The sequence below is a fragment of the Trachypithecus francoisi genome, unplaced genomic scaffold (genome assembly GCF_009764315.1).
Source record: "Trachypithecus francoisi isolate TF-2019V2 unplaced genomic scaffold, Tfra_2.0 Lachesis_group8, whole genome shotgun sequence".
Taxonomy (NCBI): domain Eukaryota; kingdom Metazoa; phylum Chordata; class Mammalia; order Primates; family Cercopithecidae; genus Trachypithecus; species Trachypithecus francoisi.
In genome coordinates, this window is record NW_022681473.1 from 626,666 (window position 1) to 653,978 (window position 27,313).

Consider the following 27,313-nt stretch of genomic DNA (forward strand, 5'->3'; position numbering starts at 1 on the left):
AGTGCAGTGGCATGATCTTGGCTCACTGCAACCTCTGCCTCTCTGGTTCAAGTGATTCTCCTGCCTCAGCCTCCTGAGTAGCTGTGATTACAGGTGCCTGCCACCAGTCCCGGCTAATTTTTTGTATCTTTTTGTAGAGATGGGGTTTCACCACGTTGGGCAGGCTGGTCTCAAACTCTCGGCTCAGGCAACCCACCCGCTTCGGCCTCCAAAGTGCTGGGATTACAGGTGTGAGCCACCGTGCCCGGCCTTAATAATATTTTTTAAAAGGCCTTTTTGGATGCCCGTAAAAGCAGAGACTAGGGTGGGAGTAAAGCCAGGTGAGCAGTGGAGGAGGCTGGAACCTGGGTAGTAGGGGTGGGGCAGCAGATGGAGGAGAAAGCAAAGAGAAATGACCCTAGCAAGGTACAGCTAAGGAGTGCAGGGAGCAGTGCTCCCTACAATGGGGCAAGGGTGAGGCTGGGGCTGTGGATGGCCCAGACTTAGGGAGCAGTGCTCACCACAACAGGGCAGGGGTGAGGCTGGTGCTGGGGATGGCCCAGGCTCGGGGAAGGGGCCCACAGCAGGAGTGAACCTAGGCTTCAGAGTGCAGACCTGGCAATTCCAGCCTTGGATCCCGAAGGGAGGGGTCCTGTTTCACCCGGAGGTCACCATGAGCGGGGGATGTCACACTGCCTGGGGTTTCTCATTGAGCTGCCCCTTGGAGCTTGTCCTAATGGCGGGGTGCTCCCAGACCCTGCCAGGATTCTGGGAAGGACTGCCCAGTTCCTGGCTCCTGAGCCTCCCAGGGGCCTGGAGATTATGTACCCAAAACAGCCTGACCCAGTTGTGGAAATGGGAGCAGAGGTCTTCCTGCACTGGGGCAGCACCACCCATCAAGGCGACAGTCCCTCAAATGGGGCTAAGGCTGAACCCTGGCCTTTCCCGGCCTCTCCTTGGAGAGGGAAGGACCCTAAGTCCCTGGCGTCCCTGTCAGTGGTTGTCCTGACGAGCCCCTGGACTTCCATCCCTACTTCACCATACCCTGAACCCTGCTGGCTCCAGCAGCATCGCCAGAATCCGGTCACAGGGGGCTCCTGACACCTGGCTCCGCCCTCCATACCCTGGCCCTCCCTCCCCAGTCCCACAGTGCATTTGCCACAGTGTACCTCCATCCGAAGATTTGGAAGAGGCCCCACGTGCGCCGGAGAGTCTTGTTTGGTTTTTGAGACAGGGTCTCACTCTCACTCAGGCTGACATGCAGTGGCGCAATCATGGTTCACCCCCAGCCAGGTCAGACTCAGTCGATCCTCCAACCTCAGTCTCCTGAGTCACTGAGACTATAGGTGGGCACACTACACCTGGCTTAGTTTTTGTTTATTTATGTATTTTTTATTTTATTATTTTACATACATATATATATATATATATATATTTTTTTTTTGAGATGGAGTCTCACTCTGTCGCCCAGGCTGGAGTGCAGTGGTGTGATCTCGGCTCACTGCAAGCTCCGTCTCCCGGATTCACGCCATTCTCCTGCCTCAGCCTCCCGAGTAGCTGGGACTACAGGCGCCCGCCCCTACGCCTGGCTAATTTTTTGTATTTTTGGTAGAGACGGGGTTTCACTGTGTTAGCCAGGATGGTCTCGATCTCCTGACCTCGTGATCCACCCGCCTCAGCCTCCCAAAGTGCCGGGATTACAGGCGTGAGCCACTGCGCTTGGCCTTTATTATTTTTTATTATTTATTTGTTTGTTTTTTTGAGATGGAGACTCGCTCCGTCGCCCAGGCTGGAGTGCAGTGGCTGGATCTCGGCTCACTGTAAGTTCCACCTCCTGGGTTCACACCATTCTCCTGCCTCAGCCTCCTGAGTACCTGGAACTACAGGCGCCCACCACCACGCCTGGCTAATTTTTTGTATTTTTAGTAGAGACGGGGTTTCACCGTATTAGCCAGGATGGTCTCAATCTCCTGACCTTGTGATCTGCCCGCCTCGGTCTCCCAGATTACTGGGATTACAGGCATGAGCCACCGCTCCTGGCATTTTTATTTATTTATTTATTTATTTATTTATTTATGATGTTGTCTCGCTCTGTCGCCCAGGCTGGAGTGCAGTGTCGCGATCTGCGCTCACTGCAAGCTCCGCCTCCCGGGTTCACACCACTCTCCTGTCTCAGCCTCCTGAGTAACTAGGACTACAGGCGCCCACCACCATGCCCGGCTAATTTTTTTTTCGGCTAATTTTTTTTTTTTTTTGTATTTTTAGTAGGGACTGGGTTTTACCATGTTAGCCAGGATGGTCTTGATCTCCTGACCTCGTGAGCCACTCACCTCAGCCTCCCAAAGTGCTGGGATTACAGGCGTGAGCCACTGTGCCCAGCCTATTTTTAAATTTTTTTTGTAGGGATGGAATCAAGCTATGTTGCCTAGGCTGGTCTCAAACTCCTGGACTCAAGCAATCACCCCACCTCAGCCTCCCAGAGTGCTGGGATTATAGGTGTGAGCCACTGGGCCCAGCCTAGGAGTCTCTTCAAGTCAAGTATGGTCACGTCCTCCCTGCTTGACCCTCTCCCACCGCTGGGGCTCAGTTACTCTCTCCCCCTCACTCCCCCACAATCTTCGCCTGTCCTGGTCGGATGCCTGGAGGGCCTACAGCCCTGTCTGCTCATTTACCCTTCAAAGTCCAACTTATCCTCGCTTCCCACAGGGGAGCACTCCAGAACCCCTGAGGTGCCCCACAAGACCTCCTCTCACTCATTTTTCAATTTTTTTTTTTTTTTTTTCCTGAGATGGAGTGGGTTGGAGTGCAGTGGCACGATCTGGGCTCACTGTAAGCTCCGCCTCCCGGGTTCACGCCATTCTCCTGCCTCAACCTCCCGAGTAGCTGGGACTACAGGTGTCTGCCACCATGTCCAACTAATTTTTTGTATTTTTTTAGTAGAGATGGGGTTTCAACATGTTAGCCGGGATGGTCTCCATCTCCTGACCTTGTAATCTGCCCAGCTCGGCCTCCCAAAGTGCTGGGATTACAGGCATGAGCCACCGTGCCCGGCGTTTTTTTTTTTTTTTTTTTTTTTTTTTTTGAGAAGTCATGTTCTGTTACCTGGCCAGGCTGGAGTGCAGTGGCACCATCTCAGCTCACTGCAACCTCTGCCTCCCAGGTTCAAGCGATTCTCCTGCCTTAGCCTCCTGAGTAGCTAGGACTACAGGCGTGTGCTATTGCGACTGGCTAATTTTTGTATTTTCAGTACAGAGGGGGTTTCGCCATGTTGGCCTGGCTGGTCTTGAACTCCTGACCTCAGGTGATCTGCCCGCCTTGGCCTTCCAAAGTGTTGGGATTACATGCGTGGGCCACTGCCGTGCCCAGCCTCTTTTTATTCTTTTTTTTTTGGGGGGACAGAACCTGGCTCTGTAGCCCAGGCTGGAGTGCAGTGGTGCAATCTCAGCTCACTGCAACCTCCACCTCCCGGGTTCAGGTGATTCTCCCACCTCAGCCTCCCAAGTGGCTTGGATTACAGGTGTATGCCACCCTGACCGGCTAATTTTTGTATTTTTAGTAGAGACAGGGTTTCACCAGCCAGGGCGGTCTCAAACTCCCGACTTTCCTTAATCCGCCCGTCGCGGCCTCCCCAAGTTCTGGGATTACACATGTGAGCCTCCATGCCTGGCTTCCTCTCATTTTCAGCCTATGTAGATGCCTACCGGCCCCCAGTAGGGCTGGGGCAGGGTTGACTTTCCACTGCTCTCTGGGATGGCTGGGAGCATGGAGGCTGAGGACTGGGCAGCAGCCCCCTAGATCGCCCCATTCTGGGAAGGCCCTGCTCTGGCTTCTCTAACTCAGCTTGGGCTGGGGGCAGCCCCAAGCTCCGTCCCAGACCCTCTGCAGCCCTGAGAACAGCTAGGGCCAGAGATGACCTCAGCCTGGAGAGCCAGTGTTCCTGGGGAGACAGAATCTCATTGCCTCCCACCCCAACCTAAGAGAACCTCTCGTTTGGGGGTGGGGTGAGGTTCAGGGACGGATCCTGGATCCACACCAAGCCCGGTTTGCTCCACTGACAAGGAGAAAAATGCGGAAAAGGGACGGAAGGGTGACATCACCCAAGATTGCTCCACCTTTGGGGCAATTATCGGGGGGCGGGGCGGCCCCAGTCAGACGCAGACAGCCCCAAAGCCTGAACAGGCAGGGCGGGACCCAGGTACAGACCCAGGTAAGAGGCCAAGGTCGGGAGGGGTCGCGGGCGCGGGGCAAGGCTGAGGCCCCACGTCAGGGCGCGTGGGTCTGTGGAGCTGGGGTCCCCCACAAAGGGTTTGCGGGACTGGCATCCGGCCTTGGATGTTTATGGGTCCGTCTGTGGGTGAGCCAGTGGGTCCCGGGGCTCCCGAGGCCTGTGCGGCTTTCAGGTCTGGGGTGCTGCTGGTGAGTCTCTGCCGGTGACCAGCATCTCTGTCCCTGGTGGGTGTGGGAGGCGGACCCGGTGGGGAGGGCCGGCGGCTGCCCTGAAACCAGAGCCCCCTCTCGCGGGTACCCAGGTCTGTGTGAGGCTTCCAGCCCCCAGGCTTGGGGGCCTGCGGCCGGCCCACCCCGCTCCCGTAGGCGAGTGCCCCGATCCGTGCCCAGCAGGGGCGGAGGGAGGGCGGGAGGCTTCGCTGGGCGGCAGCGGAGGGCGGGGCTCCAGCGCGGGGGGGCGGGTCAGGGACGGGGGCGTGGCCCGAAGGCACGGCCGTTCCCCGCGCGCCCCGATTGGTCTTCGTGTGCCGGCCCCGCCCCCTCGGTGAGTTCACACTTAAAAGCGCCGCCTCCGCGCCGCCCGCGTAGCTTCTTCGCCTCCGCCAGCGGAGACCCCGAGCTAGAGCCGCAGCTGGACCCGCCCGGTCCCCGGCTCCAGCCAGCGAGCGGCGAGCAAGCGGCGCAGAGAGGCCCGGCCGCCCGCGGAGCCCGGAGCCCGGCGGCCGCGGCCGCGATGTTTCCCCGGGAGAAGACGTGGAACATCTCGTTCGCGGGCTGCGGCTTCCTCGGCGTCTACTACGTCGGCGTGGCCTCCTGCCTCCGCGAGCACGCGCCCTTCCTGGTGGCCAACGCCACGCACATCTATGGCGCCTCGGCCGGGGCTCTCACGGCCACGGCTCTGGTCACCGGGGTCTGCCTGGGTGAGCGGGGCCGGGGGCGGCAGGCGGGGCTGGCGGGAAGGCCGCGCGGGGCCGGGGGATGGTCTCGGTGAGCGGAGGGGCCCCGCGGCGAGCCGGTGGGTACCGTGGGGAGGGCTCCTGTCCGCGCCTGGGGAACCTGGCGAGGATCCAATCCGGGTGGCTGGCCCGGGGGCGGAGCCTGGTTTGTTTTCCTCCGAGGGTGCCCGGGGCCCGCCTCTCGGGCGCAAAGGTTGGGGGACGGGCAGGTGCAGCAGAAGCTGCTTAATTGGACAGAGAAAGTAACTCGTGGGCGGGACCGTGAGAATCCAAGGAGGGACCTAAGTCACCCCGTGGCCCTGGATATTACACCCGGTGCCAGCGGTCGGTCACAGTGTCCTGGGCCTCTGCAGTTCCAGGCTGCTATCAGAGGGCCTGGCATGGGGGTGGCCTCTGAGAGGCGTCTGGGAACCGTGACCTGGTCCTTCCCAAGGGCCCGGAGGAGGAGCCCCGCTGAGGTCAGGGCTGGACGCGAAGGGGCTCTTCTGCCCTCTCCTTGCACACGGTGCCCTGTGGCCTGGCTGCCCGCTGAGGCTCACCGCGTTTGCACACTTCATGGTGAGGGTGCTTCTGGGCTCTGGTGCCTGTGGTCAGGAGTGGATGGGTCTCTGCGTGCTGGGCTGGCCTCGGCTGCCACGAAGGAGCAGCGTTTACAGCACACGGCTTCAGGAGTCCTGGGAACTGCTGCCCAGCTCCTAGCCTGTGAGGACACCCGAAATGACGGGCACCCTGCTCAGCAGGAGCTTGTCCAGGGTTCACCCCTGCCCTCTTCCTCTGAACTTTGTCCTGGGAGGGAGGAGGCCGGACCACAGAAGTGAACCCCCCAGGTCCCAATAACTAGAGCTGTTATTGGAGGCCCTCAGACAAGCGCCTCAGTCGGCCTTCTGGCTTCAGGACACATCAAGGTTCCTGCTGCCCGAGCCAAGGACACTTCTCCCGTAGCTTCCCCACCCTGCTCCCAACAAGACTCCTTCTCACGGGTGGTCTTGCACAGCTGGAGCCCATAGTGCAGCAGGTGCTGTCTGAGGAGCTCCTGGCTCCACATGCCCCACTCCTGACAAGAGTGATGCACTGGAGGAGGGGCTTGGACCTCAGCTCTTCCCACAACGCTCCTGACCACTTCCAGGGACTAGCCCCAAGCTGGCCAGCACCCTTGGGCCCAAAAGGAGTGTTTGGGGTGGTTCCTCTTGGCTGCAGTGGGACACAGGTGTGCCTTCTTAGGAACTGGGTCCTGACTACTTCCAGCCCAACACGCCCGGGCCTGTGAACTGTGACCTGTGGGCCGGGCTGGGCTTTGTGGGTCTGCCCCATCCCCCAACTGCTGAATCTGGCCAAGTGGGTGAAGGCTAAGGCTGGTCAGAGTTGAGTCTGCCTTGTCCCCACTCCTGGGCTAGATGCCACACCAGGCCCAGTGACTCATGGGGACAGACAGTTGGGAAATACCAGGCAGAGGGCAGGTCCTGGTCTCAGCTGGCCAGCCTCAGCTGTCTGCCATCTCAGGGAAGGTGGCCAAAGTCCCAACTATGAGCCAGGCCCCACATGCACTGGGCCTCCTCCAGGGTCTGTATGCCATGGAACCCTGGACATGGGGCTATGAAGGAAGGTGGGCTGCAAAGCCCAGGGGCACGGGCCCCTAACCTTGGCCTTGTGCCCCAGGTGAGGCTGGTGCCAAGTTCATTGAGGTATCTAAAGAGGCCCGGAAGCGGTTCCTGGGCCCCCTGCACCCCTCCTTCAACCTGGTAAAGATCATCCGCAGTTTCCTGCTGAAGGTTCTGCCTGCTGATAGCCATGAGCATGCCAGTGGGCGCCTAGGCATCTCCCTGACCCGCGTATCGGATGGCGAGAATATCATTATATCCCACTTCAACTCCAAGGACGAGCTCATCCAGGTGGGGCCTGGTGGAACCACGCTTGGGGGCGGGCGCAGTGTGAACCTCAAGGACCCTGCTCACTCTCTCCCACTCTGTCCCTGTCCTGAAGGCCAATGTCTGCAGCGGTTTCATCCCCGTGTACTGTGGGCTTATCCCTCCCTCCCTCCAGGGGGTGGTGAGTATCCGTAGCCCTGGGCACCTTCCATGGGTTGGGCCGTGGGATGAGGGACAGAGGGGGAGGCCGCCGAGAGCCATCCTTCAGGCCCTTGCCGTACCACCGCCTGTTACCCCACTTCCCCTGTGTTACTCAAAAAGCAGCCATGGCGACGCACACTTCCTGCCCTGCCCCCCGCCATCCCTTTCTCTGTCCTTGCCCTCCCCCATCTGCCATCTGCTCAGTGCCCAAGCTGGCCCACAGTCAATGCCCAGTGGGTAAAATGCCCAAATGAAATAGCCAGTGAACGGGGCCCTTGGTGGCCGGGTGGGGTGGCGGTGGGGGGGGTGGAGCTGGCCAGTGCAGCCGCAGGCCCTCACGTACAGTCCTGTCTGTGTGTCCCATGGAAGCGCTATGTGGATGGTGGCATTTCGGACAACCTGCCACTTTATGAGCTTAAGAACACCATCACAGTGTCCCCCTTCTCGGGCGAGAGTGACATCTGTCCACAGGACAGCTCTACCAACATCCACGAGCTGCGGGTCACCAACACCAGCATCCAGTTCAACCTTCGCAACCTCTACCGCCTCTCCAAGGCCCTCTTCCCACCCGAGCCCCTGGTGAGCTCTGCTCCGGGGACTGTGGCCTTCCCAGCCACTCCTCACTGAGCACCAAGGGAGAACACTGCTCCTTTGACTTCTGAGTGCCCAGGGTAGGGTGGGGTCTGTACAGCCTCTTCTGAGGGCTGGGGGAAAGTGCGCAGCCTCTCTAGGGGCAGATGGCCCATCCAACCTCTGTCCAGGCTCCCCGTCCAGCCTCTCTCTTTTTTTTTTTTTTGAGATGGAGTCTCGCTCTGTTGCCAAGGCTGGAGTGCAGTAATGCGATCTCAGCTCACTACAACTTCTGCCTCCTGGGTTCAAGCTATTCTCCTGCCTCAACCTCCCAAGTAGCTGGGATTACAGGTGCCTGCCACCATGCCTGGCTGGCCTCAAACTTTTTTTTTTTTTGAGACGGAGTCTCGCATTGTCATCCAGGCTGGAGTGCAGTCGTGCGATCTCGGCTCACTGCAAGCTCGGCCTCTCAGGTTCACGCCATTCTCCTGCCTCAGGCTCCCGAGTACCTGAGACTACAGGCACCTGCCACCATGCCCGGCTAATTTTTTGTATTTTTAGTAGAGACGGGTCTAGGATAGGTTTTGGGGGTGGGGGCTGTGGGTGGTGAAGGGAGGTGGCTCTCAGGGGCGCCAGGGACTCCAAGGGGCAGAACACGCATCCCTGGCTCTCTCTACTCCGTTTAACCCTCTTCACCGCAGGTGCTGCGAGAGATGTGCAAGCAGGGTTACCGGGACGGCCTGCGCTTCCTGCAGCGGAACGGTGCGTGGACCGGGCGGGACAGGGCGGGGTGGGCTCGGCTCTGCTGCACCCTGCGGGTCTGATGAACTGGGAATCCCTTCTGGCTCCCACCCCAGGCCTCCTAAACCGGCCCAACCCCTTGCTGGCGTTGCCCCCCGCCCGCCCCCATGGCCCAGAGGACCAGGACGAGGCCATGGAGAGTGCCCAAGTGGAGGACCACTCACAGCTGCCCGGGGAAGATCACATCCTGGAGCACCTGCCCGTCCGACTCAATGAGGGTGCACACCTCGGGGACTGGAGGGGAGGGGGGAGGCAGGAGGGGAAGATAGAGAGAGGACGGTGAGCTGGGGAGGGAAATCTAGGGGGTCCTGGGCTCCTCTGCCTCCACTGGCCACTGACCTCCCGCCTACCCGCAGCCCTGCTGGAGGCCTGCATGGAGCCCACGGACCTGCTGACCACCCTCTCCAACATGCTGCCCGTGCGTCTGGCCACTGCAATGATGGTGCCCTACACGCTGCCGCTGGAGAGCGCTCTGTCCTTCACCATCCGGTGTGGGGGCCGGGGGGTCGGGAGAGGGGCCCTGGGGACGGACTTTGGGATCATCCGCGAGTGATGGTCACCAGGGAAGGTGGGGTGGGGTGGGCAGTACCGAGTCAGGGCACAGACAGGGCCCGGCGGGTGGGCATGCGAGCCCCTGAACGTGCTGCTTGCCCTGTCCCCAGCTTGCTGGAGTGGCTGCCCGACGTTCCCGAGGACATCCGGTGGATGAAGGAGCAGACGGGCAGCATCTGCCAGTACCTGGTGATGCGTGCCAAGAGGAAGCTGGGCAGGCACCTGTCCTCCAGGTGAGCCGCCGACCGCGTGTCCACCCGGGGCCCGCGGTGCTAGTGCCGGGAGCTGAAGCCCTCCCTGCCACGTCCCTGCCCCGCAGGCTGCAGGAGCAGGTGGAGCTGCGCCGCGTCCAGTCGTTGCCCTCCGTGCCGCTGTCCTGCGCCGCCTACAGCGAGGCACTGCCCCGCTGGATGCGCAACAACCTGTCGCTGGGAGACGCGCTGGCCAAGTGGGAGGAGTGCCAGCGCCAGCTGCTGCTCGGCCTCTTCTGCACCAACGTGGCCTTCCCGCCCGAAGCCCTGCGCATGCGCGCATCCGCCGGCCCCGCCCCCGCCCCTTTCGACTCCGCCCCCGCCCCTTTCGACTCCGCCCCCGCGGACCCACCCGACCTCGCGCCCCCGCAGCACCCGCCGGGCCTGCCCCCTTGCTGAGCGACCCTGCTCTCGCGGCCCGGCCCGTGATCGGGGCCCTGGGGCTGCCTGAGACCCCAACCCTCTCCAGGGATTCTGCCTGAGATGCCTCCTTTACCACTGCAGAGTGAGGAGATGGGAGGAGTCACAGCTGCCAAGAGGGGCCTTTACCGTGGGCCCCTCGCCAGCCACTCACCAGCTGCACTGAGTCGGGAGGTTTCCACACCTCTCCCCTGGGCCTCTGAGGCCCCGCGCACCTGTGCCTTAATCTTCCTTCCCCTGTGCTGCCTGAGCACCTCCCCCGCCCCCTTACCCCCGAGAACTTTGCAGCTTCCCTTCCCGCCCCATTTTTCATGTCCTGCTGAAAACTGTGTGTGAATTTATTTATTTTCGCGAAAGCACATGTAATAAATGCTGCAGCCCAGCCTCTGCCCCCTTCGCGTGTATGTGACTGCCCGCTTGCTTGCAGATCCTGGTGGCCAGGGTCTGGCCCTGCCTCGACTGACTAGCATCTCCCTAGCTGCAGGCCGGGTCTCCCAGCATCGCACTCCTGGACCTGGCATTTAGAACCTGCCAGGTTGGCCTGGGAACCCCCCACTACAGGCACATGTGATCCTGCTGCATTCCTGTCCACCCCCCTGTCTAGGACCCATCCACATGCCCCCCAACTTGCCCTCTGCCTCCTGGCTGACCCTTGGCCACAGCCTTCTGAGGGCCAATGGAAATATTTGGGACCAAGATCCTTGGTAAATAAAAACCAAAATGTTTACAAAAGGTGTCACCTGCCCCTCCCCACACACAGCGGGGATGTGGCTGCTTTCAGGCTTGGACAGCTGTGAGGGCTGAAGTTCCTGAAACTGAGCACAGGGGACCTGGGAAGCCTGGGCGCTTGCTCCACTTGGGCGTTTGGCCCAAAGTTCTCTGTCCCCCCACCCTCACAAGTGTCTCTGGCCTGGTGCACATACCTTCTTGTTCCTGTGCCCAGCCAGTACACAGGTTGGGGCTGGGATATGGAGGCAGGTGAGGTCCTAGCTGAAGGGGACTCAGCCTTGTGCTGAGGAAGTGGTTCCCTGACAGCATCCTCTGCATGACGGGGAGGCCATGAGGGGAAAAGGCCAGTCCTCCTTGGTAACCAAAAGGGCCCCATGGCCTGAGGGTGCTGGAGTGGAGCCCTAGGCCTGACTGGCTGTCCAGAGCTCTTAGCCCTGTCAGTCAGTCCCCATCTGCTCCTCCCAGAAGGCGTGGGGTGGCTGTGGTGGCAGCCCCCTGCCAACAATAACGGTTGGTTCTGGGATCTGGGACTGGGCGAGCCGGCCAGGCAGGTCCCTGGTGCACCTGTGCCAGAGGCCACCCCCCCCCCCCCGCCTTGGTTTCAAGGTCCCATTCTATAAGCCCAGCCTTTTGTGGTTCAGCTGGGTCGCAGGCTGGATCCCAGGCCCCTTCCTTGAGAAGCAGAGGCCTTGCACCCCTCCAGGGTTGCTGGGCGGGAGAGTGATTCCAGCCCTTCAGGTGGGTGCAGGGGCCAGACCGGCTGGGGAGGGCTCCTCGGTCTTGGGTGGAATTTTCTCCCCACATGGGAGGGTTTCATTCCAGCCTCAGGTAGCTCCTCCTTCCAGTCCTCCCCCAAGGGGAGCCCCAGTCAGGGCTGGGCCCCAGAAGGAGAACCAGGAGGGGCTGTGGAGGTGGGACCCCCCTGTGTCCCCAGCTCGTTCACCCGTACGTGTACGCTGAATACTGCTAAGTTAAACATTTTCTAGCATTACATGTTCATTGTTTTGTTTTGAGATGGAGTTTCGTTCTTGTCGCCCAGGCTGGAGTACAAGGGCACAGTCTCTGCTCACTGCAACCGCTGCCTCCTGAGTTCAAGTGATTCTCCTGGCTCAGCCTCCCCAGTAGCTGGGATTACAGGTGCTCGCCACCACACCTGGCTAATTTTTTGTATTTTTAGTAGAGATGGGGTTTCGCCGTGTTGGACAGGCTGGTCTGGAACTCCCGACCTCAGGTGATCCGCCCCTGCCTCGGCTTCCCAAAGTGCTGGGATTACAGGCGCCTGGCCTACATGTTTATTGTTTAAAAACTGGGAAAGTATCGAGAAGAAAGTAAAGGCTCCCCACCCCTAGAGATAACCACTGAAAGTATTTGGTCTGTTTCCTGCCCGGCTTTTTCCTACACACACTTTTTGGCGCCTTAAGTCAGGCTCCCCACGGACAGGAGCGGCCCCTCCCAGACGCTGGTGTCTGCGCCCGCCCCCCGCAGCCTTGTCCCTGCTCCGGGGGGTCCCTGGGTCTCCGGGGCACATCGCTGTTCCACTGCTCGCTCGAGCCTCCACGGATCGGGCAGCCGGGGCAGCGCAGAGAGGCGGGGACAGGCGACAGCGGCTCCTCCCGGGGCCGGCCCAAGCAGGGGTCTCGCTGCCTGGGAGGCGGCAGGGGTCGCTCCGGGCCCGGTGCCCCCGGCGCCCCGTCCGAGTCCCAGCTGGGGCGGGGCGCGCCCAGCGTTTCCGGGAGGAGCGGCCCGGGCGCGCGGCAGGTGCGGCGGCGCAGTTCGCAGGTAGGTGACCGCTGGTCCCGCCGCTGAGGCCCCTCCACCGCCGCCCGCCCGGCACCCGCCGCCGGCACCCCCTCGGGGCCGCTGTGGCCCGCGCCAAACCTGAGCGTCTCGGTCGGGAACTCCAGTTACCCACTCGGGGCGCGCGGCGGCAGGGGTAAGGGCGGGCTTGTACCTCAGAGTTTCGGGGCGCGCAGGCGGCTGGCCGCCCCACCCAGCCAGCCCACCCTCCCAGCTCCCTGGGGCCCTGCCGCCACGCGGCTTCCGGCCTGGGTGGACCTCCGGTCTAGCCGGCAAGCCGGAGGGAGAGGCGACAACGTGGCTTGGAGGCAATGGCCCTGGCCTCTTGTGTCCCCTTCTCTCACCTGCCCAGACTTGCCCTCTTTGAAGGTCGCCTGGGCTAAGGAACCTGGAAGGACCCTGGGCGGGGAGTGAGGGGAGAGGATCACAGCTCCCTGGTTGGGGAAGGCGGGTTTTGCTGGGGAGCAGCTTTGGGAAATCCGGGATTAGGACACTGTGTGAAGGACAGGTGGCTCTGGTTAGGAGGAGGGGTGTCCCTGCAAGGAGGTGGGAAGGGAGGCCCCAGGGAGTTCTGGGACAGGGAAGGGCCTTAGTGTTGGGGGGCAGGGGTGTTAGGTCTCGAATCTGAGTGTTTCTGTGTGGATCGTCAGAGGCGCAAGGCTCCGCAGGCTGGGACCTTGTCCCTGCAGTGTGTCCGCTTAGTTGTGGGGAGGGAAGGGCCAATGGGCAGAAGGGAGAAGTTTGCCTTGCCTGCCAGCTGTCATGAGGCTGGGCCACACAGGCCCAGGCCAGGGTCTAAGGACTTGGTCAGGACTGGTTGAGCCCTCACTTGGGATCAGATCTCCAGTTGCACAGCGTGACGGGCTCCTCCCTCACTGACCTGAAGCCAGCTCCTCTCAGCTTTCAGGATCCCAACTTCCTTATCACCAGGTTTTCTCCACTGGCCCCTGAGATTGCCCTCACCTCCAGCCCCTCTCCCAAAGTCGGCAGCCCCTCCTAGGGCTGTAGCCTCTCCCTGGGTTCCAACCTCCTGAGATGCCAGACCCATTGGGGCAGTACTCACAGGTCCTGAGCCTGCATCACCCACCCCAGTGACACCCCAACCCTGCAGCATTTTCCTCCCCCACCCCCTTGGCCCCACCTTGCCTTCCACCCACCTTCCCACCTGCTACAGGGAGGGCTCTCAGCTGAGCCGTCAGACATATTTGCACCCCATCTTCTCCCCTCCTGAATTTCTTCTGACCCTCCCTTGGCTTCACAGCACCTGAAGGCCAACTGAGGCCCCCTGCTCCCATGGCCAGCCCTGGAAAGCCTGGGGCTGATGAGGACCAGGAGGAGGAGGGGGAACTCGAGGGGGGCTCTGCAGGGCCATGGGCTGCAATGCTGGAGCAGGCCCAGGAGCTATTTCTGCTGTGTGACAAGGAGGCCAAGGGTTTCATCACCAGGCACGACCTGCAGGTGAGTCCCCTGCTCCAAGAGACTGCTTCGGCCCTGGTTGACCACAGCAGCTCATCTCTGCTCTCCTTCCCTGACCAGGGTCTCCAGAGCGACCTGCCCCTCACACCAGAGCAGCTGGAGGCCGTGTTTGAAAGTCTGGACCAGGCTCACACTGGCTTTCTCACTGCCCGGGAGTTCTGCCTGGGCCTGGGTGAGCCTGAGGTCTGCCTATCTCCCACTGCCCAGAGCTGGAGGCCTGATCTGGAGGCCTGGCACCTGTGGCGCCCCGAGGGCTGCCTGTGCCTCTCCTCCTCCTCCCTCCAGGGCCGGTGCTGGTGTCTGCACGCACTGGCGCTTGGGGGCTCCCAGCTGCTGTCCAGTGTGTGGAGCTGACCTTCCTGCCCCCCACCTCCTCTCCCATGCTAAGCTCCGGTGGGGCTGGGAGCCGGCCTGTCACCTCTTGTTCCCAGGCCAATAGGACCAGAATAAGGAAGAAAAACAGGAAACTGGGCCCTGAGAGAGGGCAGGATACTTGTTGGGAGGGTGAACGGGGACAGAGCCAGGGTGGCGACCCACAGCGGTGGTAATCGCTCACTCCATGCCCCCACAGGGATGTTTGTGGGGGTGGAGTCGGCCCAGGGAGCGACCCCCCGCAGGACTCCCGAGGAGACCTTTGAGTCGGGCTGGGGCTGGCTGGACATGCAGGACACGGGGGCCTCCCTGGATGAGGAGGAGGAGGAGGAAGAGGAGGAGCGATTCCACACTGTGTTGGAGCAACTGGGGGTGGCCCCGGTCCTGGGCGAGTGAGTCGGCGCTGGCCCCGCTCCCACTGCCCCCTCTGCTGTTTCTCTGCCTGAATGCTGTCTGCCCTTGTCACCTGCACAGGCTGTCTGCCCTTGTGTTCCTGCACAGGGTCTCTAGGGCGGCTCAGGCCTAGCCTAGCGTCAGCTGCGACTCCTTGGGAGGGACCCGGCGTGATTTCCCGCAGAATTTGCATTTCATGAGGCAGCAGCCAGGGCTGCAGGGAGGAGGGGCAGCGCCGGGCGCGGGGCCACATACTGGCACTGCCCGGCATACGCACACCGACCACGCACGCGGGGCAGGGGCGAAAGCGCTCACGGGAGGGATGCCCTGCACCCTGCAAGTGCTCCTGTCCTGCCCAGGGACGAAGGAGTCTCCTAAGGGTTTGCCGTTGGCGGAGGGGAGCCTGCTCCCCGCCTCTGCCAGCTCCAGCCTCAGTTCCCGCCCGCCCTCCAGGCAGCGGGCTGTGAGGACGCTCTGGACCCGGCTGCAGCGCGAGCGCCCCGAGTTGCTGAGCTCTTTCGAGGATGTTCTGATACGCGCGTCAGCCTGCCTGGAGGAGGCGGCCCGGGAGCGCGACGGCCTGGAGCAGGCGCTGCGGAGGTGAGGGCCGGGGTGGGGTCTGGGAGCCAGTGGAGGGCCTCACGGTAACAGCAGAGGTGGTGCCGGGGGGCTGTAGCACTGGCAAGTTCTCATCCGGGGTCGCCTGGTCCCCCGAAGGCGCGAGAGCGAGCACGAGAGGGAGGTGCGCGCTCTGTACGAGGAGACGGAGCAGCTTCGCGAGCAGAGCCGGCGCCAGCCGAGTCAGGTGGGTCTCGGGCCCCGCCCCTCCCGCCAGGCCCAATCCCACCGCGCTGGCCTCCCTGGCTTCGCCTTCTCCGAATTAATCCCTCCCCGACGGCCCCACCTCCGCGGGCCCGGGCTGCCCTCAGCCCTAGGAGACCCCGCTGGGCCTCACCCATCACCCCCGCCCGGTTTTCTCCACCCGACCCCGCTCCGCCCTGGCCCACTCCCAGACCCTGGCCCTCCGTGTACCTCTTTTGCATGGCCGGGCGGCCAGCGGAGGCTCAGTGGTCCTCCCTGCGTCCCAGAACTTCGCCCGCGGGGAGCGGAGAAGCCGCCTGGAGCTGGAGCTGCAGAGCCGCGAGCAGGACCTGGAACGTGCGGGCTTGCGGCAGCGGGAGGTGAGCACCTGGCCCCTGTCCCGTCCCCAGGGTCACCCGTGCACTCTCCCTCTGTGCCTCAGCGTCCCCAGTCCCCGGGTTGTCTGGAGCCTGGGGCCCGCGCAGCACCCCGGGGAAGAGGGGGCGTTCCTTGCCGGTCTCCATCCTTCCACGCTTCCACCCTCCAGTTAGAACAGCAGCTGCAGGCCCGGGCTGCGGAGCACCTGGAGGCGCAGGCCCAGAACTCCCAGCTGTGGCGGGCCCACGAGGCGCTGCGAACGCAGCTGGAGGGGGCGCAGGAGCAGATCCGCAGGCTGGAGAGCGAAGCGCGAGGCCGCCAGGAGCAAACCCAAAGGTGCCGGGGGACAGGGCTGGGGCGGGTCCCGGTATGTGTCCCGCGGGCGGGGCCGACAGGCGCTCAGCTCTGGGCCACTTTCATCCCCATCTCAAGTCCCAGGCCCGCCCAGTGGGAGGGAGGGTCTTCTAGGGGGTCCTGGGGCTCCCCAAGGAGCCTTCCTGCAGCCGAATCACCACCTGCCACCCACAGAGAGGTGGTCGCCGTCTCCAGGAACATGCAGAAAGAGAAAGACAGCCTGCTACGGCAACTGGAGCTGCTCAGGTACAGTCAGGCTCAGGTCGGAGAAGGAAGGGGCTCAGCAGAGCTTGGGGGCTCCAAGCTCCCCAACATTCTTGGCTGCCGCTGTACTCCACTGGAAGTCTTTTCTTATGTCTGCCTTTCACCCCTCACGCTGCAGTCCCAGCCAGACACCTCTCTTCGGTCTGAGGGGAGTCAGAGCCTGCCTCCCCCCAATCTTGAGACCCCTCAGACCCTCTCAATGTCCAACTCCTCCTTCCCTAGGGAACTGAACACACGGCTGCGGGATGACAGGGACGCCTGCGAGGCCAGGCAGGTGGGTGGCAGCCGCAGGAAGGCTCTGACCACTGCCCACCTGCCTGGGCCCACCTGCTGCTGCTGCTGCTGCTGCTGGACTCGGCCCCACAGACGCGGCTCTGGCCACCTTCCCAGTGCCCGGTGACCAGCTCCGAGTGACTCACAGAGCATCAGCTAGAAGCTGCTCTTCTGGGAGGCTTGTCATGGGTAGGGGGTGCCCACTCAGGATGCGGGCTCTCCCCAGGGGGCCCCAGGCTCACCTGACTGAAGAACTGAAGACACGAAGGACCTAGCCTGGGAGTGGTCAGGGTCCAGGGAGTGGTGAGGGTCCCGTGTGCCCTCTGCCAGTCTTCGCTCTGTCCCCAATCAACCCCAACTCAGTTCAGCAGAAAACCCCCCTCCTCAAATAAAACCTACTGACTGCCCTGCATCCTCTTGGGCCTTCCGCGCGTCTGGGAGCCACAGCCTGTGTGTACCACATGCATGAGGTGGGCACTGTGCACACGTGCTGTGTGGGTGAACACAGGGAGCGCGGGCCTGCGGCGATGGGGCTGAGGTCCTGCATGTCCTCTTGTGTCCCTGGTCATGCCCCAAACTCACACTACCCATCAAGGCTGGAGCCTCCACAAGGCCCTCACCAGTGTGTGGATCAGGGTTCCCCACTGTCTCACCAGGGAGCCCGGGCAGTTCCTAGCCTCAGTCGGCTACCCCCTCCCATGCTGGTCCTCACCTGTGGCAGTGATGAATGAGCTTGGTGGGTGGGGAGCCCCCTCCTTCCTCACTCCCACTCTCGGTGTCTTGGTGCAGCCCTAGGCCGGCCCTACCATTCCTCCCTCACTTCCTCGCACCGCTCCCAGTGGCCCCTTCCAGTCTGGAGGGCATGGGCCCCCCAGAACCCCATGGGTATCTCTCGCTGGGACCCCAGGCCTGCCCGGGTCTCCAGGCTGTCCACACTGCACGCAGAGTTGCCCCTCTCCTGCATCTACTCACAGCGCTAGGCCCTCCCCTCCCCCAGGCCGGCATCCGTTCTGCCGACCCCTGCAGCCTCTGGGCGGTTCCTGGGTGCTGAGAAAGAGATGGGGGTTGGGCATGGAGGAGGGCCCGGTCGCCACAGCCCAGGGCCTCTGGCTGGGCTGGTCGCCGTCTTACCTCCAGGCCCGCCTCCCGCCCAGCTCCTCTGTCCCTGGACCAGATGAGCCCTCGATGGGCTGTTGGCATCCCCAGGGCTGCAGCTCGCCCGGCCTCCGCAGTGTGGGGTCGACCCCCAGCGCCTACACCCACCGGCTCCCGACCGCCACGCGGGTTCAGACCTGCCGAGCTCCTGCCGCCGCGGGCGGGGCTTGAGGCCGGGGCGGGGCGGGGCGTCCCCCTCGCAGGCGCCGGGCCGCGCATTCTCAGCGCTGGGAGCCGCCGCCCCCGCAGCCGCCGCCGCCGCCGCCCGGTCCCGGACTCCGACGAGTGGTAGGTGAGTGCGACGTCACGGCAGCCCGGCCGAGCGACGCGAGGGGAACGAGGGGAACTAGGAAGCCGAAGGCCCTGCGCGTCCCAGTCCCGGAGGCCCAGCCGCAGGCGCCGGGAGGTTCCGGGAGGCCTCACCCACCGCCTGGCCCAGCTCCTTCGCAGGCCCTTCCGCGGGAGGCGGGCGCGGGTCGGGTGAGAGAGGCGCCTCCCGGACGCTTGGACCGGCCTGACGGCACCCTTCGGCCCAGGGGTCCCGGGACGCGCAGCCTGGACACCCTGCTCATTGTCCCTGGACACGGCCGCCTTCCCTCCGCCCGCAGCCGCCCCCGCCCGCGTGCCTGTGGGCGCGCCATTGGCCGCTCCGGGCGGGGTCGGCGGCGGTGACCTCATTGCAGTGCCCCAGGGACGCTTGGCAGGCGCGGAGTCCCAGGTCCCCCCGACTGGGGGTCCCCCTGATAGGGCGCGGGTCGCCCAGGGGCCTGGTGCGGGTCCCGGGGACTCCGGGAGGGCCGGAGAGCTATTTTTGAATGGCCTTTTCCCAGGGGGTTCAGAGGGACGAGGCATTCCTGCGAAGAGGGGCCACTCTTCAGCGGGTCGCCTGTGTCCTCGCGGTGGAGGCCGCATCTGTGCCCTGAACCAGCCTCTCCAGAAAGCCTGGGACCCCACAGCCAGGCCAGGGGCAGATCCGTGAGGGGCTCACACATCCCCCCGCCTCGGTGACAGACACACATCCCCGCATCATTGGCAGGCACACCGCCCCGCTGGTGGCAGGGTCTGCTCGTGCCACCCCTCGTGGGTGTATTTAGGCCCCGGGCTTCATGGAGGGTGAATGTCCCCTCTCAGCTCAGTGGTCAGGTCTGTCTCCCCCAGCTTCATGATGCCTCTTTCCCAGGCTGTAGCTGCTGCTGCTGTTTGCGGGGGAAGGGCCAGTGATGGGCCTGGAGCGAAGGCCAAGAGTGGGGCACCTGGGGAAGGCATGAGGTCCCTCCCAGGATCAGACACTGTCTGGGAATGTCCTCTGCCCTGGGAGGCCAAGGCGGGTGGAACACCTAAGGTCAGGAGTTCAAGACCAGCCTGGTCAACATGGTGAAACCCTGTCTCTACTAAAAATACAAACATTAGCTGGGCGTGGTGGTGGGCGCCTGTAATCCCAGTGACTCTGGAGAATGAGGCAGGAGAATTGCTAGAACTCAGGAGGTGGAGGTTGCAGTGAGCCGAGATCGAGATCCTACCATTGCACTCCAGCCTGGGTGACAGAGCGAAACTCTGTCTCAAAAAAAGGAAAAAAAGAAAAGACATGTTCTCTGCCTTGCCCCACCCTAGCCCAGACTAAAATACCAGGCTTGGCCACTCCTCTCTCTGCCTCCAGAATGAACCCAGCCCACTCTGGCCCTTGGGCCAGACCTGTAACCTGTGACCTCACATGTTCTTGCTCCTCTAGCCTAGAGTCCTGGGGAGCTTCTGTCCACGTGTCCTGCAGAGGAGTCGTTCCCAGCCGGGTTGGTGTGTGCTGGGCAGGGTGGGGCAGAGCAAGCAGGGCGGTGAAAGTCCAGGCCTGGCTGTGCTGTCTGGAACTGTGGCCCGGGGCGCTCACCTGCTGTCTGCATCCCATGCCCTCCCTGCCTTCCCTGTGCTCACAGCTTACCCACTGCTGCATGTTGGGCAGGGCACGGGGCCTCTGGGGAGGGGCACAGCCTGTCTGCGCTGCCCCCTTGTGTTGGTGTGGCTCCCCTGTCCAGGAAAAACCCTCGCAGGCTGCCAGGCTCCACCTGCCTCCATGCTCCATTCTCCCCACTCGGGCCAGGAGGAAGGAAGGGCTGCCCTTTAACAGACCGTAAACAGGCCTGGAGAGCCTTAGAAAAGCTGGGGCCTGTCTGAGCCCCTGCCCCTCTGCTGTCTCTGAGTGGCCTCCTCCACCCTCACTGCAGGCCCGTAGGCTCCTGTCAGCCTGTGACGTGGGGCCTCGGGAATGCTGTGGGGGGCGGGCAGGCTGGCATGAGCTCACCCGAGGTACCCGCTAGGGCTTCCTCCCCGGGCCGCCAGCAGGGGTGAGTCAGCAGTGATGATGGGAGGTCCTCCATGACCCCCATCCTATCTGTGGGCACCAGGGGTCTCTCGTGGCTGCACCTGGTCAGGGCTCCTGAGTCGCCAGGAGGTGACACGTCCTGTTCCCACAGGGGCTCCTTCGCAGGTCTCCCAGGACAGTGGCTGGCTCCACCCGACTCCCGGGCTGGCTTGGGCATCTGTGTTCCCTCCGCCTGTCTGTCCCCATCAGGCCCCGCTGACCCCTCCCCTGCCTCCCCAGCCCCAGGATGGGTGAGTTCAACGAGAAGACAACATGTGGCACCATTTGCCTCAAGTACCTGCTGTTTACCTACAACTGCTGCTTCTGGGTGAGGAGGGGTCGCCTTGCCCCCACCCCCACCCCCACCCCCGCCCCTCCTGGACCACCGTCAGACCTGGGCAGACGCGGTGACTGGTGTGTACTGCTTGTAGCTGGCTGGCCTGGCTGTGATGGCAGTGGGCATCTGGACGCTGGCCCTCAAGAGTGACTACATCAGCCTCCTGGCCTCGGGCACCTACCTGGCCACAGCCTACATCCTGGTGGTGGCGGGCGCCGTCGTCATGGTGACTGGGGTTTTGGGCTGCTGTGCCACCTTCAAGGAGCGTCGGAACCTGTTGCGCCTGGTCAGTAGGGTGCAGGACCACGGGGCAGGGTGGTTTGGATGGGGCCCAAGGGGGTTGTGGCTGCAGGCTTTGAACCTGTGCCTTGCTGTGCTCACCTGGGGGGTCACGGTCCTTCCACCCCTGCCTAGTCCTGTGGGTCCCCACATTCCCGCTGGACCAGCTGAGGGAAGACACTAGCTCCACAAGAAACCTTCAGGGAGGGTGGCCACCCCTCAGCCCCCACCTGGAGCCTGGGGAGCCGGGGTGGGGACTCTGCTCTGAAGTGCCCAGGCACTAGGCCTCAGAACTAGGCCTCCTTGTGCACCCCTCCCCCCCCACCCAGTACTTCATCCTGCTCCTCATCATCTTTCTGCTGGAGATCATCGCTGGTGTCCTCGCCTATGTCTACTACCAGCAGGTGAGGGGCCTGGGCAGGCCATTCAGAGACAGACATGCACAGGTGGGGTGGACAGACACAGATGCACACGCATGGCTAGCCCCAGCCCCTATCCCCACAGTCCCAGAGCTGACCAACGGGCCACTGGGCCCTGGAGGTGGGGTCTAGGTCTCTGCAGGGGCACATGGGGTCAGGCAGGTGTCCAGGGGATCCGGAAGCCATCTCTGCCTCTGCCGCACTCCACTGTCACCCTGGTGACGGTCCTGGCACCACCCAACCTCCCCTCACGCCGTGGTCTGACCTCAGCCCTTCCCTCTGGCTCTGAGCCGGGACGTGGGCCTCCCCGCAGGCCATCCTGGGGCTCTGTCAGCCCCACTTTGGAAGGTCTTAGACTGAGACTGAAGTTTCTTGCACCCCAACCCCAGCTGAACACAGAGCTCAAGGAGAACCTGAAGGACACCATGGCCAAGCGCTACCACCAGCCGGGCCACGAGGCCGTGACCAGCGCTGTGGACCAGCTGCAGCAGGAGGTGGGTGGGTGGTGCTGGGAGGGCGCATGCATCCCCAAGGCCTCCCTGGACCTCTGCAGGAGCCTCTGGTCCCAGGTCTCATCCCCAGCCTTGTTCTTGATGCAGTTCCACTGCTGTGGCAGCAACAACTCACAGGACTGGCGGGACAGTGAGTGGATCCGCTCAGGGGAGGCCGGTGGCCGCGTGGTCCCCGACAGCTGCTGCAAGACGGTGGTGGCCGGTTGTGGGCAGCGGGACCATGCCTCCAACATCTACAAGGTGGAGGTGGGTGGGCAGTGGAACCACATCTCCAGTATCTATGAGGTGGTGTGGGGGGCCTCCAGTATCTATGAGGAGGTATGGGGTCACCCCAGTGGCCGGATGTGGGCAGTGAGACCACGCCTCCAATATCTTAGGAGGAGGTGACTAGGCAGCCCAGTGGCTGGCTGAGCTGTCAGTGGCCTGGCTGCCTAGGTGCTAGGGGTGGGCATGGCCACACCCTGAAGGTGGTGGGGGCCAGTGGGAAGTGCCCACTGGGCCCACCTTCAGCACCCATCTGTGCCCCGCAGGGCGGCTGCATCACCAAGTTGGAGACCTTCATCCAGGAGCACCTCAGGGTCATTGGGGCTGTGGGGACCGGCATTGCCTGTGTGCAGGTGAGGGCACACGGGGTGACGGGCATCTTGTTGGGGACATGGGGCAGGGCAGTGGCTGCTGGCCCCACGGCGTCTACTTATGCCCGCCTGGCTCTGCACACAGGTCTTTGGCATGATCTTCACATGCTGCCTGTACAGGAGCCTCAAGCTGGAGCACTACTGACCCTGCCCTGGGCCTTGCTGCTGCTGCACCCAACTACTGAGCTGAGACTACTAAGTGCCAGGGGCTGGGCTCCCTGGTGACACCCACCCTGTGCCATCACCATAACCTCTGGGGACCCCAATCCCAGAGACAGCTTCAAGTGCCTTTCGCTGCACACCAAAGCCCAGCAGGGAAGTGAGGGGGGCCGGTGGGACGACGGGATCAGGGGTGTTTTGTGGGGCTCCCTGAACACACTGCCTGGTGGTCACATGCAGGCTGGAAGGGGCCTTGCTGAGTGGGGCAAGGCTGAGTGTTCCCAGCAGGGGGAGAAGCCCTTCACACCCCAGGCCCTTCAGGGACTGGGGCTTTGCCTTGCAGCCACATGGCCCCATCACAGTCAGAGAAGCCGAGTAAGCTCTGACCCTTGGGCCTGGGCTTCTGCCCCTCCCCACCCAGGCCTCGTCTCCGTCAGAGCCCCTGCTGTCTTCCCCACCGCGGTCACTGTGCACTGCCCCGTCCATGTGCCTGTGCGGGGCAGGGGCCTCCTGGTTTTGTTCACTGCTGTACCCAGATGCCTACAACCATCCCTGCCACATACAGGTGCTCAATAAACACTTGTGGGGCAGATGGACGAGCTCGCTGTGCTGGTGACAGACAGATGGTGGTCTGTTCTCAGGGCCCCTCACGTCCAGCAGGGTAGACAGACCCCCCCTCAGCGTCAGGACAAAGAAGGGCAGAGCCAGGACACAGCCCCCATGGGGCTCCAGGGAAGGGGGAGGTCTGATGCCAGGTCAAGCACAGCCAAGCTCAGGTCTCACAGCAGAAAGAACTGAGCATGTTCCTAAATGGTGAGATGGTGGTGTGTTCAGAGCCCCTGGGGGAGAGGAAAAATGGGTTTCCAAAGACCCTTCTGGTCATGGTGGGGAGCAGACATGAGAACGGTGCAGACTGGGGACTGTGCCCAGGTAAGAGAGGCGTCAGGCAGATGGGTGGGGGCAGTAGGGTGAGGGGGTTTACATGGTGAAGCCTATAGGCCCTGCTGGGGGCAAGGGTGGGAGGTACCAGAGCCTGGTGGCTGGCAGAGGTACCCTGGAGACGGGAGCCAGGGCTCAGTCACTGTACCCCCCCGCTGCCCAGGCTCCTGTCCCTAAGGCTCAGAACTGAAGACCCTCAGGCAGACCCATCCTCCCCCACCAGAGGACACCACGTCAGGTATCTCAGCAGCAGGGCCATCTGACCTGGGGTGCTTGCTGGCAGCACTGCCTGGACAGCAGGGCCTCCTCAGGGCTGCCTCCCAAGCCAGCTAGGGGCGTCTTAAGGCCTGCCCTCCCTGCTAGGCTCGGGTGGGACCCTCAGGGACAGGCAGCAGTGGGCAGGGGCCAGCAGGTGCTGGCAGCCGAGACCATAGCAAAGACTGGGCCCGGGACAGAAGATCTGGTTTTTTTTTTTTTTGGAGATGGATCACTGTCACCCAGGCTGGAGTGCAGTGGTGCAATCTCAGCTCACTGCAAGCTCCCCTCTCCCGGGTTCATGCCAGTCTCCTGCCTCAGCCTCCCGAGTAGCTGGGACTACAGGCACCCGGCACCTCGCCTGGCTGTTTTTTTTTGTTTTTGTATTTTTAGTAGAGACGGGGTTTCACCGTGTTAGCCAGCATGGCCTCGATCTCCTGACCTCGTGATCCGCCCGCCTTGGCCTCCCAAAGTGCTGGGATTATAGGGGTGAACCACTGCGCCTGGCCTAAATCTGGCTCTTCAGATTCCAACAGAGAGGGTGCAGGAGCCTCTGTGCTCAGCCTGAAGAGCACCCAGAAGGAGGGAACCTCAAAGAGCCCCAAGATGGGAAGCTCTCCTGGCAGCACCTCCTGCAGGGGTGCCTGTGGAACAGGCTGGCCCCAGGGTGGGAGCGTTCATGGCCCAGTCGGCTTCCCTGGGCTGCCCCAGTGTGAGAGCTGGGCCTAGTCCTGGCCCCTGACATCCTAGTGAGGGCTGGGACCTTGGTAGTTCTGAAAGACCTTTACTGGCTAGTTCCTTCAGAGTGGGGGATGGGACACACACACACGCTGTGGCAAGGCATTGCGCCAGCTCCTGGATGCCTCAGCCTCGTGAACTTGGGGCAGGATGCTCATGGCCCATGGTCAACATGGCAGGTAGGCAGACTCCAGCCTGATCACTTCTCCAGGGGTGCATAATTGAGCAGCTTCTCGATCAGGTCCACGTGGGCCAGCAGCATCCGGCGGCAGCAGTAGCGTTTCAGGCCCAGGGCGTCCAGTGCATCCCTGTGTCAAGCGAGGGGAGGAACAGAGAGGCCAGCTGAGTTCTCCACGGTCTGCACAGGCCTGGAGCCCACATCCAAGCTGCCTCTCACTGCCTGCTGGCCTCACCCCCCTGCTACCGGCAAGGCGAACACATTCCCCCGGATCAGAAGTTGAGACCTAGCAGTACCATCCTGGCTAGAGTAACCTGGCAATGCCCAGACCCCTGGGTGGAGCGTGAGGAGCCTCCTCTCCCACCTACTCTGGCTGTACATATGTGTGTCTAACACGTGTAAGAAATACAAATGAAAACTAGAAGTTGGCCGGGCGCGGTGGCTCAAGCCTGTAATCCCAGCACTTTGGGAGGCCGAGGCGGGCAGATCACGAGGTCAGGAGATCGAGACCATCCTGGCTAACATGGTGAAACCCCGTCTCTACTAAAAAATGCAAAAAAACTAGCCGGGCGAGGTGGCGGGCGCCTGTAGTCCCAGCTACTCAGGAGGCTGAGGCAGGAGAATGGCGTAAACCCGGGAGGCGGAGCTTGCCGTGAGCTGAGATCCGGCCACTGCACTCCAGCCCAGGCCACAGAGCGAGACTCCGTCTCAAAAAAAAAAAAAAAAAAAAAAAAGAAAACTAGAAGTAATTGGGGGGAGCATAGAAAACCAAGGCCACCAAGGTCCTGATGTGCAGCTGCCCTCATCCCGCACCAGCCACAGCAGGGTAGCTCTCCAGGGGCCTGCCCTTAGCTGGTTCATCCCCCACCCCGGCCAGAGCAAGCCACCTCTGCCGCTGTGGGGGTCTTTCCTCACCTCTGCTGCCTTCAATCAGGGAGAGACTGCTTCTCCAGGGAGCCACCTCTCCCATTTCCCAAGCCAATTAGAAGCTTTAATTTTCCTGGGACCAAGGTCCAGTCACCATCAAGACCTCCAGAAAACTCCCACACTGATGGCTCCAACGTGTAGAGACAGAAGCTTGGGAAAGGGGAGGCCACATGGGAGGCCACACGGGAGGCCCCTGCCATTCATATCCCTGGGAAAGGGTTTGGACAGACCACCAGCCACTCACTCTAGCAGCCCACTCGCTTTCCTCATTCGTCCAGCAAGCTGCACTGAGAGCCTATGGCAGGCTGGCACACACGAGCCTGGGGATTCACATGTGACCAGGACTCAGCAGGCAAGGGTCAGACTCCAGCAGGGGCACCAAGACTCAGGCATGGTGGTGACAGCAGTACTGAGGGACAAGCACAGAAGGATGCCTCCCCTACAAAGCCCGATGATGAGGGTGGTCAGCAAGTCTGCCCTGCATTTCTTTTTCTGTGTGTGTGTGTGAAATGGAGTTTCACTCTCTCATCCAGGCTGGAGTGCAGTGGCATGATCTCGGCTCACTGAAATCTTCATCTGCCTCCCAGGCTCAAGCGATTCTTTCACCTCAGCCTCCCAAGTCGCTGGGACCACAGGTGTGCACCACCAAGTCCGGCGAATTAAAAAGATAAGAGGGCCAGGGGCGGTGGCTCACGCCTGTAATCTCAGCACTCCAGGAGGCCGAGGCAGGTGGATCACTTGAGGTCAGGAGTTCGAGACCAGCCTGGCCAACGTGGCGAACTCCTATCTCTACTAAAAATACAAAAATTAGCCGGGCATGGTGGCACACGCCTGTAGTCCCGGCTACTCGGGAGGTTGAGGCAGGAGAATTGCTGGAGCCCAGGAAGCAGAGATTGCACTGAGCCGAGATCGCGCCGCTGCACTCCAGCCTGGGGGACAGAGCGAGACTCCGTCCCAAAAAAGAAAAAAAAAAAAAGAGAAAATTTCTGGAGATCAGGGTCTCCCTAGGTTGTCCAGGCTGGTCTCGACCTCCTGGGCTCAAGCAAGCCTGTCGCCTTGGCCTCCCAAACTTCTGGGATTACAGGCGTGAGCCGCCGCGCCCGCCTGTCCTGCAGCGAGGTTTGCAGGACATGGGGTGGGTCTGGGGGCAGAGACAGGAGATTAGGGCGGAGGCCACGGGCTTTACTGCGGGTGACAAGACGCCTGCCACCCGCCAGGCCACCTAGAATCCCCAGGACACCACTGGTTTGAAGCTCAACTCCGTTCTCTCCCCAGACTTCAGGGGACAATGTTCTCCCGAAAGCAGATCACAGAGCCGGGCCGGAGTGGCCGGGCATGAAGCTGCTCATGGAGCGCCGGCCGCAGGCAGCGCTGCGCCTCCCGCCCCGGCCCGCACCCCAGGACGGACTCAGCCCCCAGGCCCGGCCCCAGCCCGCGCCTCACCCCTCAGTGTACTCGGCCTGCAGCAGCCCCAGGTAGGCCTCCCACTTGTTGCCGACGATCTTGCCGCAAGTGAAACACCGCACAGGAATGATCATGGCGGCGGCGCGTCCCAGACTGCCCGGCCCCGTCCGGCCGCACGGGAAGAACTCCCCCAGGCCCCGCCCAGGGCGCGTCCACTGTCGCGGGGGGACCGGCTCTGCTCGTTCTCCGCTGCCCCGGCCGTTCATCCACTGGCCCCGGCGCCGCTGGCCGCAGTTTCCGCCGCCATGGGGATTCCCCATGCGGCCCGGGGCTCCTGGGCCTGCGCGGCCGCGGCAGCAACAGA

At 62.6% G+C, this 27,313-nt stretch overlaps 4 protein-coding genes across 19 annotated transcripts; 3 read left to right on the plus strand and 1 right to left on the minus strand.

The window, feature by feature from the left end:
• The first annotated feature begins 4,796 nt into the window (after window positions 1–4,796).
• On the plus strand, window positions 4,797–10,214 carry PNPLA2 (patatin like phospholipase domain containing 2). The gene is made up of 10 exons (XM_033204071.1): window positions 4,797–5,126; window positions 6,819–7,051; window positions 7,143–7,208; window positions 7,598–7,807; window positions 8,500–8,560; window positions 8,656–8,817; window positions 8,956–9,088; window positions 9,262–9,384; window positions 9,471–9,734; window positions 9,776–10,214. Exons 1-10 carry the CDS (start codon window positions 4,940–4,942, stop codon window positions 9,882–9,884), a joined length of 1,548 nt encoding a protein of 515 aa, XP_033059962.1. The 5' UTR covers window positions 4,797–4,939; the 3' UTR covers window positions 9,885–10,214.
• A 2,380-nt stretch (window positions 10,215–12,594) lies between these two features.
• Window positions 12,595–17,069, plus strand: CRACR2B (calcium release activated channel regulator 2B). Of its 3 annotated transcripts, none has more exons than XM_033204026.1 (10): window positions 12,595–12,717; window positions 13,610–13,806; window positions 13,885–13,996; window positions 14,396–14,588; window positions 15,025–15,189; window positions 15,307–15,394; window positions 15,678–15,770; window positions 15,938–16,104; window positions 16,297–16,368; window positions 16,609–17,069. In XM_033204026.1, exons 1-10 carry the CDS (start codon window positions 12,660–12,662, stop codon window positions 16,784–16,786), a joined length of 1,323 nt encoding a protein of 440 aa, XP_033059917.1. In that variant the 5' UTR covers window positions 12,595–12,659; the 3' UTR covers window positions 16,787–17,069. The 3 variants fall into 3 exon arrangements, with proteins under 3 accessions (XP_033059917.1, XP_033059918.1, XP_033059919.1); XM_033204027.1 differs by having other exon boundaries at window positions 15,043–15,189; XM_033204028.1 differs by lacking the exon at window positions 16,297–16,368.
• An 869-nt stretch (window positions 17,070–17,938) lies between these two features.
• Window positions 17,939–23,107, plus strand: CD151 (CD151 molecule (Raph blood group)). 14 transcript variants are annotated; one of them, XM_033204048.1, is made up of 9 exons: window positions 17,939–18,106; window positions 19,544–19,605; window positions 20,408–20,495; window positions 20,599–20,790; window positions 21,113–21,187; window positions 21,592–21,696; window positions 21,802–21,960; window positions 22,245–22,331; window positions 22,435–23,107. In XM_033204048.1, exons 3-9 carry the CDS (start codon window positions 20,415–20,417, stop codon window positions 22,492–22,494), a joined length of 759 nt encoding a protein of 252 aa, XP_033059939.1. In that variant the 5' UTR covers window positions 17,939–18,106; window positions 19,544–19,605; window positions 20,408–20,414; the 3' UTR covers window positions 22,495–23,107. The 14 variants fall into 14 exon arrangements, with proteins under 14 accessions (XP_033059939.1, XP_033059936.1, XP_033059933.1 ...); XM_033204055.1 differs by having other exon boundaries at window positions 18,013–18,106; window positions 19,544–19,601; XM_033204046.1 differs by having other exon boundaries at window positions 18,014–18,106; window positions 20,280–20,495.
• A 1,363-nt stretch (window positions 23,108–24,470) lies between these two features.
• POLR2L (RNA polymerase II subunit L) lies at window positions 24,471–27,242 on the minus strand. Its single transcript, XM_033204066.1, has 2 exons — window positions 26,989–27,242; window positions 24,471–24,748 (listed from the first exon to the last, which is right to left on the minus strand). Exons 1-2 carry the CDS (start codon window positions 27,213–27,215, stop codon window positions 24,640–24,642), a joined length of 336 nt encoding a protein of 111 aa, XP_033059957.1. The 5' UTR covers window positions 27,216–27,242; the 3' UTR covers window positions 24,471–24,639.
• Window positions 27,243–27,313: the final 71 nt, after the last annotated feature.

Coding starts and splice junctions, on each gene's coding strand:
- POLR2L (XM_033204066.1), bottom strand. CDS start 27,215: ATGAACGGCCGGGGCAGCGGAGAACGAGCAGAGCCGGTCCCCCCGCGA. Junction 24,749..26,988: donor CAGGCCGAGTACACTGAGGG/GTGAGGCGCGGG, acceptor CGCTTGACACAG/GGATGCACTGGACGCCCTGG.
- CRACR2B (XM_033204026.1), top strand. CDS start 12,660: ATGGCCCTGGCCTCTTGTGTCCCCTTCTCTCACCTGCCCAGACTTGCC. Junction 14,589..15,024: donor GTGGCCCCGGTCCTGGGCGA/GTGAGTCGGCGC, acceptor CTCCAGCCTCAG/TTCCCGCCCGCCCTCCAGGC. Junction 15,395..15,677: donor GCCGGCGCCAGCCGAGTCAG/GTGGGTCTCGGG, acceptor CCTGCGTCCCAG/AACTTCGCCCGCGGGGAGCG.
- CD151 (XM_033204048.1), top strand. CDS start 20,415: ATGGGTGAGTTCAACGAGAAGACAACATGTGGCACCATTTGCCTCAAG. Junction 20,496..20,598: donor CCTACAACTGCTGCTTCTGG/GTGAGGAGGGGT, acceptor TACTGCTTGTAG/CTGGCTGGCCTGGCTGTGAT. Junction 20,791..21,112: donor GTCGGAACCTGTTGCGCCTG/GTCAGTAGGGTG, acceptor CCCCCCACCCAG/TACTTCATCCTGCTCCTCAT.
- PNPLA2 (XM_033204071.1), top strand. CDS start 4,940: ATGTTTCCCCGGGAGAAGACGTGGAACATCTCGTTCGCGGGCTGCGGC. Junction 7,209..7,597: donor CTCCCTCCCTCCAGGGGGTG/GTGAGTATCCGT, acceptor GTCCCATGGAAG/CGCTATGTGGATGGTGGCAT. Junction 9,735..9,775: donor TCCGCCCCCGCCCCTTTCGA/CTCCGCCCCCGC, acceptor CGCCCCCGCAGC/ACCCGCCGGGCCTGCCCCCT.